General features: G+C 35.5%; 5 protein-coding genes across 5 annotated transcripts; 3 read left to right on the top strand and 2 right to left on the bottom strand.

Moving 5' to 3' along the window:
* Positions 1 to 2: 2 nt before the first annotated feature.
* On the bottom strand, positions 3 to 566 carry HYPBUDRAFT_113830 (TRAPP subunit; the record flags this gene model as incomplete). Its single annotated transcript, XM_020219001.1, has 1 exon — positions 3 to 566. One exon carries the CDS (start codon positions 564 to 566, stop codon positions 3 to 5), a length of 564 nt encoding a protein of 187 aa, XP_020074433.1.
* An 835-nt stretch (positions 567 to 1401) lies between these two features.
* Positions 1402 to 3438, bottom strand: GAL10 (bifunctional UDP-glucose 4-epimerase/aldose 1-epimerase; the record flags this gene model as incomplete). Its single annotated transcript, XM_020218992.1, has 1 exon — positions 1402 to 3438. The coding sequence occupies one exon, from the start codon at positions 3436 to 3438 to the stop codon at positions 1402 to 1404; it is 2037 nt and encodes a 678-aa protein (XP_020074432.1).
* A 1032-nt stretch (positions 3439 to 4470) lies between these two features.
* GAL1 (galactokinase) lies at positions 4471 to 5991 on the top strand (the record flags this gene model as incomplete). The annotated part of the gene is made up of 1 exon (XM_020222360.1): positions 4471 to 5991. One exon carries the CDS (start codon positions 4471 to 4473, stop codon positions 5989 to 5991), a length of 1521 nt encoding a protein of 506 aa, XP_020074431.1.
* Positions 5992 to 6789: 798 nt separating this feature from the next.
* SHA3 (putative serine/threonine protein kinase) lies at positions 6790 to 8085 on the top strand (the record flags this gene model as incomplete). The annotated part of the gene is made up of 1 exon (XM_020222359.1): positions 6790 to 8085. The coding sequence occupies one exon, from the start codon at positions 6790 to 6792 to the stop codon at positions 8083 to 8085; it is 1296 nt and encodes a 431-aa protein (XP_020074430.1).
* Positions 8086 to 9580: 1495 nt separating this feature from the next.
* On the top strand, positions 9581 to 11230 carry HYPBUDRAFT_150021 (sugar porter family MFS transporter; the record flags this gene model as incomplete). Its single annotated transcript, XM_020220244.1, has 1 exon — positions 9581 to 11230. The coding sequence occupies one exon, from the start codon at positions 9581 to 9583 to the stop codon at positions 11228 to 11230; it is 1650 nt and encodes a 549-aa protein (XP_020074429.1).
* Between the last annotated feature and the right edge of the window lie 1019 nt (positions 11231 to 12249).

The raw sequence follows: 12249 nt of genomic DNA, 5'->3' as shown, positions 1-12249 counted from the left end.
GGCTATATAACAGCTTCCCCAACTTTTGTATCAAATAAAGTACTCTTAATTGGCATATCTAATGAATAAAAAGGATCTTTCATAACGTAATCAGAATAAGCAACGTAGAGATTTCTAAATATGTGGTTCACCTCTTCAAACTGCTTATTCAATTCCCCTTGAGTCGACGTGTATCCTTCACTAACAGGCTGCAAATTGTGGACCACTGGATTAGGCGAGGTTATCACAATGAACTTTATACCTGTTAAGGTTTGAAATATGTACAAGTTGAAAAAATTGGTTTCGATACTTTGTAACCCAGACTTATTGGTATTTGGATTTTGGTATTTCCCCGTAGCAAGTATCGAGTTATTCACCTTGGAATTGCTTGCACTATTAGCCTCAGAACTACTGGTTTGGCCCTGATTTCCTGGTTTCAACTTTGATGCAATTGCATGAACACCGTGTAACGTCCCTGCTAACACTAAGTAATCATTGGCCGATAGTTTGTTAAGACCTGGACTGATGTCATTTTGATATATAAGACCACCTGCCTTGTTAAGTATATATATGGAGTAGACTTTCATTGCAATTGGAATACTTAGGTTTAGCTGATGAAGTATTAATTAAAGTTCAACATTTTTTATTTTCATCAAAACAAATCAAAAATAAAATTCGATAACGAGAAAAGTCGTGCGAAAGTGGTCAAGGAGAAGAAGTTTTGCAACCTAATATTAGAAGAAGACCATGGCCCCAATGGCAATGTGGCTGTTTCAAGCCATTTTGGATCTAACGTATAAGAGCATATGCTATACCTTGAAGAAAAATCTGAGAATTTTCCTTTGAGAGGATGAAATATAACATTTTATTCGGCTCTTGGAATCACTGGGACTTTACTAGTGGAATGAAGGTTTCACTTGTCAGTTTGAAGCTTCTGAGGGTTCTGGTTCTTTCTTCATATTCATTTCCTGCTTTTGCTATTCTCTGTTATTTCTTTTCGTAGCTGGTTTGCTTCTTTGAAGTCGTTATAGAGTAGGTTCTTGTATACGTGGCCTGCCAGACATCGTAAATCCTCACAACATGCCCAGCCGGCCAGTTCTTAGCATGCAAGGTAAGACCCTGCTCGATTGAAAGAACTTTAAATATAGTTTGTAATATATTTGCAAGTTCGTCATAATTTTGTTTAAATTTCGAAAAAAATTTCAATAATTTGCTTAAATTGAGCAAAAGTTTACCAAAACATAAAACAATTCAATGGCCCAAATAAAGGTCATGTAAAATTTTTTACATTACCCAAATGACAAACTAAAGCAATGTTCGTAGCTGCTATCGAGTAAGCTGCCGATTACTAGACGAAAAGGTTGCGAAAAAGATCTACGCACCAATAAAATAATCATTATGTATTAAACTTATACTGTTTAACTAATTTTGAAAGGAATACTTAATTTTGGAACCATAGATCTCACCCCTATGTAAGGTGACTTGACTAGCCCAGTTCTTATGGTTAATAGCATTTGTGAATCTAGCAGCTTCAACACAGAATCCACTTCTTGATTTGAAATCTTTGACGTTGGTGAAGTCACCAGTGTATAATTGGAATGCAGGTTCAGTCGATGAAACTTCTAAAGTGATTGGAAGGTCAGGTTTCGAAGCCTTGACAAGTGTCTTATAAGGTTTGTCTCTTGAGTCAAGGGTGCTTGCCAGTTTATCGACAACAAAGCAACTATCAAATGAAACATCTTGTGTTAAGGTGACATCAGTAGACTCAATCGACAGAAATTCACCACTTGGCAATTGAGGATTTGACTTATCAGCAGCCAAGTAGTCAGAAGTAGATAACTTCAATTGGGTGCCATTAATAGATGATGAGTTATCAAGATTGAAATAAGTATGATTAGTTAAATTTATTGGAGTAGCATCGTGTTGCGAACTTTCAGATATAGTGGCTTCAAATTCAATTTCCAAGCCGCTTTCACCAACGACATATTTAACTATAGTTTCAACTTCTGCTGGGAAACCATTGCTTCCATCTTCATCAACTAGTAAGAATTCTAAAGAAACTTTCTTGTCGTCAATACGTTGAGCCACAGGACCTAACCAGTTCTTTTTATTGAAACCCTTTTCACCTCCATGAGAAGTATTAATTCCATCATTGGTTGGTAATTTGAAAGCTTTTCCATCAAGTGAAAATTCACCTTTTGAAATTCTATTGGCATATCTACCAACTGTGGCACCAAACAATGGGTTGTTAGATAATTTATAGTCTTCAGGATTAGTGAAACCATTGACTAACCTTTGACCATTGATTGATATATTTTGAATGGCAGCACCATAGTTGATTACGGAAACCTCAAAATCATTAATTTTAATTGTGTGTAATCTATTTTCATAATCAGCAAATTTTGACCAGGTATAGTTATCAATCTTAAAACCAAAGGGGTTTGCAGTTGTCCAGTTCCACAAGTCTTTACAGGCATCTTCGATTGTTAACTTAGCCTTCCAATTCAATTCGGTATTAGCACGAGTTGGGTTAGCAGTTAAATCAAGCACATCACCATCTCTACGAGGTGCAACCTCATATGGTAACTCACGACCAACAGCTTTACAAAAAGCATTATAGACATCGAAAACAGTACTTCCTTTACCTGTACCTAAATTCCATTCTCTGTATAAACCTGAATTTGAATCAATTTTTTTCAAATAGTCGAGAGCAGCGATATGACCACGGGCTAAATCAACAACATGGATATAATCTCTGATTGGAGTACCATCATGGGAATTATAATCATTACCAAAAACCGAAAGTTTTTCTCTTCTACCGATTGCAACTTGAGCCAAATAAGGAAGTAAATTATTTGGAATACCCAATGGATCTTCACCAATCAAACCAGAAGGATGTGCACCCATAGGGTTGAAGTAGCGAAGAATTGCCGTTCTCCAAAATTTGTCCAGCTGGTATAAATCTTTTAAAATTTGTTCAATAACATATTTTGTTTTACCATAAGGATTAGTTGGATCATTTGGACAATGCTCAGGAATTGGAATCATATTTGGAAATCTAGTAGCATCCCCATAAACAGTAGCTGACGAGCTGAAAACTATGGTTTTGACTTGGTGTTTTTTCATCACGTTAAGTAAGTTAATTGTTCCATTGATGTTATTATCATAATAATCCAATGGAATCTTAGTCGATTCCCCAACAGCTTTTAAAGCAGCAAAATGAATAACCCCAGAAATTGGATAACTTTGAAACACTTTTGAAAGTTCATTATGATCACGAATATCAACATTGAAAAATGGTATACTTTGTTTCACAATAAATTCAATACGAGCAACAGCATCATAAGAAGAGTTTACCAAATTATCAACAATCACAACTTTATAGTTGTTTTTTATCAATTCGATAACAGTATGAGAGCCAATATAACCAGCACCACCAGTAACTAAGATATAACTCATTTTAAGATCTTTGGGACTTAATGAAAAACAAAATCTAAACTTACAGATCTAATTTGAATGTCTCTTTATTATATACTTCATCGTGGACTAAAAACTACTTACAAACCCAAAATACAACGTTACATTCTGCTCTACTCCAGTTTCTCCACGGACTCTCCAGCTTTTCCAGTTCTGGAGGGCCAGGTGGGTTCATGCCGATTAAATCTTGCAGACAATTTCATCCCAATAAGAAGGATCTTTTTGGTCGGAAAACATCAGCGACCGGTTTAGATCTGGTATTCCTATTTGGTCAAGACTTCGGACAAAAATATTTGCAGGCTGCCGCTTGTCCATAAATGATAAAAAAAAATAATGCAAACCATGAAAACATAATGTCATACATTTTTTTTGTTGGTTTTATCCGGTGTAGATACTAACGAATAAAGCAAAAAGGCGGGGACAAATAAAGCAAAGCTAGTGCCGTACGAAAAGCTAAAAGCTGTGAAAAACCGTTTCGAAGGTCAAGAGAAAAGCTTACCTGGTCATACGGAGTGAAGTATCCTGACTTCTGTCTGCTCGACTGACTTCTTTTTAATTTTACTCATTTAATCGACCCACTGATGATGGAAGATTATTTGGTTTATTATTTGGTTTCGCGTGTAGCGTGAGAAGCTGCAGCAAAAGAATCCAAACTCATGCAGGACAATCATACTCCACTTCATCATAACCTTCTCATGCACTCCACAAAAAAATAAAATAAAGAAGACGACATTTACCGGAAATCAAATTGATTTACGAGGGTGGTTTCTATAAACCTCCAAACCAACAAGACCTAATTGTTCCCATTCCCCCTTCTAGTTGGGATTTTACAAAGAAAATCAGATTAAACGTATGGGAAATCAAAATGTAATGTTACATTTGGCCAAAGAATCTGATTGCCCCGGATTATTCACCAGATCTTCTCATTGACAAGCTTTAAAAGAGTATATAATGATAACTTCTTCTTAGGTTAAAGAGAAGTAGGTTAGTTTTCCATATTATTCCAATTTTACAATGTCAGTTCCAATTTTCAAAGATTTATCATTCTATAATGATGCCAATTCGAGTACAGCTCGATATCAGGCTTTACAAACCAGTTTTAATAAGGTTTATGGTAACGAACCCGAATTTGTTGGTCGTTCACCAGGAAGGGTTAATTTAATAGGTGATCATATTGATTACTGCTATTTTTCAGTTTTGCCTATGGCACTTGATGTGGATGTAATTGCAGCTACTTCCATTAACGATTCGAATACCATTAGATTGGCTAATACAAATGACAAATTTCCAAGTTATGAATTTGAAATAAGCCCAACTTTTGAAATCAGTCAAGCAGATTATACTTGGGTGAATTATTTTAAATGCGGTTTGATTGTTGCTAATAATTATTTGAAAGAATTAAACCCAAGTACTAAGTTGAAAGGTATGAATTTATTATTTGATGGGAATGTACCAACCGGGGGAGGATTATCATCAAGTGCAGCCATTTGCGTTACTTCTGCATTAGTTGTTTTAAGGGCTAATGGATTAACTAATATTTCCAAAGAAGATTTGACTAGAATTACTGTTGTTTCCGAACATTATGTTGGGGTAAATACTGGAGGTATGGATCAATGTGCTAGTATTTATGGGGAAAAGGGGAAAGCATTATTAATTCAATTCAAACCAAAATTGATTGGTATTCCATTTGAATTACCAACCACCAAACCCCACGAATTAGTTTTCCTTGTATCTAATTCATTAGTTGAGTCCAACAAACATGAAACAGCACCAACCAATTATAACTTAAGGGTTGTTGAAGTGGCATTAGCTGCAGAATGGTTAGCCAAAAAGCTTAAATTGAGTTTAGTGAATGATTCTAATTTGGAAACTGGTACTTTAAGAGGATTTTTAGATTCTTATTTTGAACTGTTGGGTGAACCTAGATGGGATGGTCATGATATCGATGTTGGTATTAATAGATTGACCAAATGTTTAGAGTTAATTGAAAAGCCAGAGATATTTAATCAAGAAGAACAAAAAGGTGTTGAAACTGAACATGCAAGTAATTGCTTAGAATTACTGACTGATCAATTTTATCAAAGATTTTTAAGTAAATTCCCGGTGAAATATGACAAACTAAAACTTTATCAGAGATCAAAGCATGTTTTCAGTGATTCCTTAAGAGTGTTAGAATTTTTAAAAATTTTTGAAGGACAAAAACTCAAGCCTTCCACTGGTATTTTACAAGATTTAGGTAAGTTGTTAAACGAATCACAACAGTCCTGTAATTTGTTAAACAATGCATCTAAACCAGATTGTGAAGAGCTCTGTCAAATAGCTAGAGAAAATGGTTCGTATGGGTCCAGAATCACCGGTGCCGGATTTGGTGGCTCAATTGTTCATTTAACGACGGTTGATCGATTAGAAAGCTTGGTGGAAGCATTGAAAAAGGAGTATTATTTGCAAAAGTTCCCCAACATTACTCAAGACCAATTGAACGAAGCAATTGTTGTTTCCAAACCTGCCACCGGTTCCTGTATTCTTGAATTATAACCCCTTTAAAAGTACATAGTTAATGTAAACGATGATTTCAAGCCATTTGTCGTTAATCACAACAAAATATGGGGTCCGATAAGACCAACATTCGATGACTCAGGAGTTGGCCCATCCAAGCCCACCCTGTAGCTAGTAAGCACTGCAGTAAACTAACCTAAACAAGTAAGCGATTGCTATTCGAGTGGCTGCTATCACTCCCCAGCCAAGCAGCATCCGCTCTACTATCCGTAAACAGACAATCAGTCAACAACCAATCAGCCAACAGCTAAGTAGACAACCCACTAATCTTACCGAGTCGTGATACCTCAGCAAATGGTTGCAAGATGAAAATGGACACCAGCGGAGCTGTATTTCCGGAAGTCCCCGTCGGTCCTGCCATAAAAGACTGGGTGTACGGATCGTTTTCTGGGGCAAAAGTGAGGTGATTCTTACCACGCCATATTGAAATTCTGAGAAAAAAAATTTTTTTTTTTTGTTTTTGGTGGGAAATTCACTTTTTTTTGCTTGCAAAAGGCGGAAGCAAAGAAATTTCGCCTATTTTTGCAGTCGCCTGTCAAATCATGAGATGGCTTAACTTTAGAGGGCCTTCGAATCCGATTATTTACGATGGAGTGGGCTAATGTCAATATTCAAGATGACTTCATTAATTGTTGCCTAAATCGAGCGAGTTTTTATATAAGTTGAAAGCGATCGTATAGAAATCAATCGTTTATCAATTATATATATCAAACACAAATGACTCTTAAAATACTACCTTTACTCGAACATACTAATAACAATAACAATATATACAAAATGAAACCTACTACACCGATGCTACTTGATGACTTTACCATCAATCATAATTTGAGATTTGTGAAGAAAATCGGGGCAGGAACCTATGGATTAATTTACTTGGTTGAAGATATATACAGCAAGAAACAATATGCAGCAAAGATGATATTGAAGAAACCACCGGCTAAATCAAGCAACATTGATGTTAATGAGAATAAAAAGTTTATTCAAAGTCAAATATATCAATATTTTGCTGATCACCATCAACAGAATCAATCAGTTATTGCCCAAGAGTTAAATTTGGACTTTATTGCCAATGAAGGAGTTCATTGTCCATTTTTGAAAGAAATCGCATTACATTTAAAAGTTCACCAACATCCAAATGTCATCACTATTCATAAAGTGTTGAATTTAGAAAATTTGGCTATTATTATATTGATGGACTATTTTGAACAAGGAGATTTATTTAATAACATAATTGATAAGAAAATCTTCACCGAATGTCCAAGTTATCAAGACCAACAACTCTTGATGAAAAATTGCATGTTACAATTAATTGATGGGTTAGCTTATTGTTCACTGAAGAATATTTATCACTGTGATTTAAAACCAGAGAATATCATGATCAATTATAATAAAAATTATCACAGAAATTCAAATAGTCCAATAATTGATTATAATGAAATTCATATTGTTTTAATTGATTTTGGTTTAGCAATGAATTCAAACTTGATTTGTTGCAATGCATGCCGTGGTTCTTCTTATTATATGGCCCCCGAGAGAATAACCAATTTTAATACCAGTTCTTTAATCAAATCAATGATCAATCTTGATCAATTTCAAACCATCGACAGTTCCGAAGCTTCAAGCTCAAAATATTTACCTACTTTAGCCGGGGATATTTGGTCTTTGGGTGTTTTATTCATTAACATCACTTGTGCAAGAAACCCTTGGCCAATTGCTGATATCAATGATGAAAAACAAGTTTTTGCAAATTATACTTTGCATAATAAAAACATATTAAGTTCAATTTTACCAATATCTTTAAAATTTAATCGTTTACTTGATTCAATCTTTGAATTAAATCCAAATGATAGAATCTCTTTGAAAAAATTATCTTCCAAAATCGTCGATTGTGATTTCTTTTATGATGATTCAAAACCTTTAACCATCACTCCTAAAAAACTGTCCTTCAATGGTCAATTATTCACTCCTCCAGAAACTAGCGTAAGTGATTTTTGTCTTTGTAGTGATGCCGAAAGCGTGGATGCAATCGATGAATACATGGGCTTCAATAGAGGTAAATGCCCATTTTAATATATATAGCTAATGTTTAATGATTTACGATAAAGATATTTAATGAAAAAACCAATTTATTTATATACTGGTGCACGGGTGTAGTATTTGCTGCGAAAACGAGCTCAACTCGGACATGACCGAAGACTCAAATACGTAAACCTCAAGCAGCTACTGTTCTACTCAAGCAGCTACTCCTCTATTCAAGCAGCTATTCAAGCAGCTACTCAAGACTCCCTACACTATCAAGACCCCGCTACTCAAGCATCTACTCAGTATACTCAACTTTCTACTCCAGTGTTGTATTCCACTAATGCAATATTTTGTCATAACCTCCTTGTAAGGTCCGACAATAGCATTGTCAACGCTAATGTAAGATTGCCCGTCCACCCAATGGACAACTCACAATGCTCCTGTACCTCTCCTCTTGTACCAGCTCAATGGATCGGGTTATTCGCTCGCCGTAGCAGAGGGGCAACAATCCAGATCTTCGGACGTACCAAACCTTAACGGTACCAACCTCAAATGCCTAAATCTTGTTTTGAGACCGGTTTATTTTCGTAAAAGCGTACGGGATTATCCAACTCATCAACCTCTCTGCCCACTACACAAACCAATCATCCCATACGGCAGTAATATTTTCCATCACAGAAAACTCTCACCCCACTCCCGTTGCTTCGGTGAAACTATAATCCAGAATGCTCCGGCGATGATTCAAATTTACGGGAACAATGTAAGGTGGAGAGACTTGTTCTTGCGGGGTCGCTGGTGCCATTCCTCTGTTGAAGGTAACATGATTCTGAGTCAGATTTCCAGCACTTCTTCAACCTGGTTTCCATGTATTCTTACGTTTGCCCTTCCAGGGTGAGTTATTGTGAGTTATTGACCCCTTGTTAGTTGTTGAGCTGTTGCTTTTGTTAGACTGTAGTCCGACTTGTGTTTGCTGATGAAATGCCATTACGTATTTTTTTTGGTTCGCTGGTGTTTTTACATATTTTTACTAATTTAATTCTCTCTGCTTATTTTTTGGCACCGAGTAAAAAATTTTACGAAATTGTCTGCATGCGATGTCTGGGGTAGAATCTTAGTCGGATCTCAAACGCCTTTTGGCACACTTCCGTCTAGTGGATTTCCGGGGAAAATGCGACATTTTCTCAGTATTGTCTGGGCCCTGTGCAGGACAATCATGCATTAATTATCTGCCCCACAAGAAATTTCTATATTTTTTTGCAATTTCTTTTTTTATTTTTGGTTTGGTCTTTTATTTTTTTTTTTGTTGTTGTAACATTACACAAACCAATGCAAGAGGTGATGTTGTAATTAGTCGGAATTTCTAATTTACCCCAGAATAAGGCAGAACTGGGGAGACTAAGGCAATTGGAGAATGACTGGAAAAAAAAAGATGGGAGAAATACTTGACAAGTTTGAAATATAAATAGGTGCAAATCCTTTTGGTTTAGAATTAGGTTTTTCCTTTCATCATTACAATAATTCAATAATTCTTTAATACTTCAATATGGGTTACGAAGAAAAGTTGGTTGGTCCAGCTGTCAAAGTTAAAGCTTTTTTAGATAAGTTTCCTAAAATTCATAATGTTATCGTTGTTTGCCTGATTTCGTGTATTTCAGGTTTAATGTTTGGGTTTGATATCTCTTCGATGTCAGCCTTTCTTGGTCAAAAATACTATTTAAATTTTTTCAACCATCCAAATTCTGACTTGCAAGGTTTTATTACTGCTGCCATGTCTTTAGGTTCATTTTTTGGTTCTTTAGCTACTTCTTTTGTTTCTGAACCTTTTGGTAGAAGAGCTTCTTTAATTTTATGTGGGTTCTTCTGGTGTGTTGGTGCTGCTATTCAATCTTCTTCTCAAAATATTGCTCAATTAATCATTGGTCGTCTTATTTCTGGTTTTGGGGTTGGTTTAGGTTCTTCTGTTGCTCCAGTTTATGGTTCTGAATTGGCTCCCCGTAAAATTCGTGGTTTAGTTGGGGGTATGTTTCAATTAAGTGTCACCATTGGTATCTTGATTATGTTTTATGTTAGTTATGGTTGTGGTAAAATTAATGGTGTTGGTGGTTTCAGACTTGCTTGGGGTATTCAAATTATTCCTGGTTTAATTTTATTAATGGGTTGTTTATTCATTCCTGAATCTCCAAGATGGTTAGCTAAAAATGGTTACTGGGATCAATGTGAAGAAATTGTTGCTAGAATTCAAGCCAAAGGTAACCGTGAAGATCCTGATGTTATGATTGAAATTTCTGAAATTAAAGATCAACTTTTATTAGATGAACACGTTAAATCTTTCACTTATGCTGATTTATTCTCTAAAAAATATCTTCAAAGAACTATCACCGCTATTTTTGCTCAAATTTGGCAACAATTAACCGGTATGAATGTTATGATGTACTATATCACTTATATTTTCCAAATGGCTGGTTACTCTGGTGATGCTAATTTAGTTGCTTCTTCAATTCAATATGTTTTAAATACCGTTACTACTTTACCTGCTTTATACTTTTTAGATAAATTGGGTAGAAGACCAGTTTTGTTATTTGGTGCTGCTGCTATGATGGCTTTCCAATTCGGTGTTGCTGGTATTCTTGCAACTTACTCTGTTCCATGGCCAAATTCAGGATCTGATTCCGTTACTATTAGAATTCCTGACGATCATAAAAGTGCTGCCAAAGGTGTTATTGCTTGTTGTTACTTGTTTGTTTGTAGTTTTGCTACTTCTTGGGGTGTTGGTATCTGGTTATACTGTAGTGAAATGTGGGGTGACTCTGTTTCAAGACAACGTGGTGCTGCTCTTGCCACTTCTGCTAACTGGATTTTCAACTTTGCCATTGCTCAATTCACTCCACCAGCTTTCAAAAATATTTCATGGAAAACTTACTGTATTTATGCAACTTTCTGTGGTTGTATGTTCATCCATGTTTATTTCTTCTTCCCAGAAACTAGAGGTAAGAGATTGGAAGAAATTGCCCAAATCTGGGAAGAAAAGGTTCCAGCTTGGAAATCTGATTCATGGCAACCTGCCGTTCCTATCTTGTCTGATGCTGAATTGGGTGAAAAGATTAGAACTCAACATAAAGAAAGTGATGATTTAATTCAATCTAATTCTGACTCAAGTGTCAAAGATGTTAACGAAAACGCTAATAAAGTTTAATAGTTAGCAACTAATTTATGGTTTGTACGATTTCAATTCTTCAAATTTTATTGATATCTAGTTTATTTTTAATATATTGTTAATTCTGTCATATTTAATTCATTCTTGTAGAATTTCTCATTCAGGGGTGTAACACTGTTAACTCAAAATTTTGACAGATGCACGGATTAATTATATACGAGCACCAATCTGCAAACATATAGACACAATCTGCAAACAATCTTTCAACCAACTCTTCGACCTTACAATAAAAGAAGATTGTCTTGTTCTGTTTCCTAAAATCATTTGAAAGCAGTACTGAAGGTTCATGCTTCCAAAGATAGACTCAGCTGGGTTTTGGGAAAGTACTCTATAATGTCTAAGGGAAGACCTTGTTTCTGCCCCAGAATTTACCTACTTCTTCTCAGGGACCATCCAATACTCGTCGAGGGTTTTTTAACTTGTACATTTGAACATATTTCTAAAACAATTGAAAAAAAAAAGAACTTAAAGAAACTGGAAGCTAACCTAAACATCCCTCCAAGTCTCTCCAGGCGATTTGCTATTACTCATTGAGTGCAAATCTGGTCGAGTGTATTTCAATTGAATTGGGGATTGCTTAAGTACGATTACCTTATTACTCACAAATAGAGTAACAGGTAAAAAGCATTCTTTTGACGGCGGTAAACCGGTTGCAAAATTTTTTATAAGATGATTCAAAATTTGATTCCTCCTTTCACTACTAAAAGTATGTAATATTATATTGAACAATTACAAGTATTGATTACCTACATGTAAAATAGATGTGTATAATTAGAGTCTTTCATTTGGTTAAAATTGAGTGATTCTAAGTATTGCGGCCCTAGCATTCAAGAGAAGGAAGATGTTGTTTTCAGACTAGTTGGACAGACCGGTTTCTTTCCGTGCATGATAAGATCTCCAAGTATTCATTTATAAGGTGCTTGGAAAACGTACTAATTGCATAAAAAATTGTCGGTGCACGGACTAGTGAGGATGACTCTCGGAGGATGACTCGTTTG

The sequence above is a fragment of the Hyphopichia burtonii genome (assembly GCF_001661395.1).
Source record: "Hyphopichia burtonii NRRL Y-1933 unplaced genomic scaffold HYPBUscaffold_7, whole genome shotgun sequence".
Taxonomy (NCBI): domain Eukaryota; kingdom Fungi; phylum Ascomycota; class Pichiomycetes; order Serinales; family Debaryomycetaceae; genus Hyphopichia; species Hyphopichia burtonii.
This window is presented reverse-complemented; position numbering and strand designations above follow the sequence as displayed.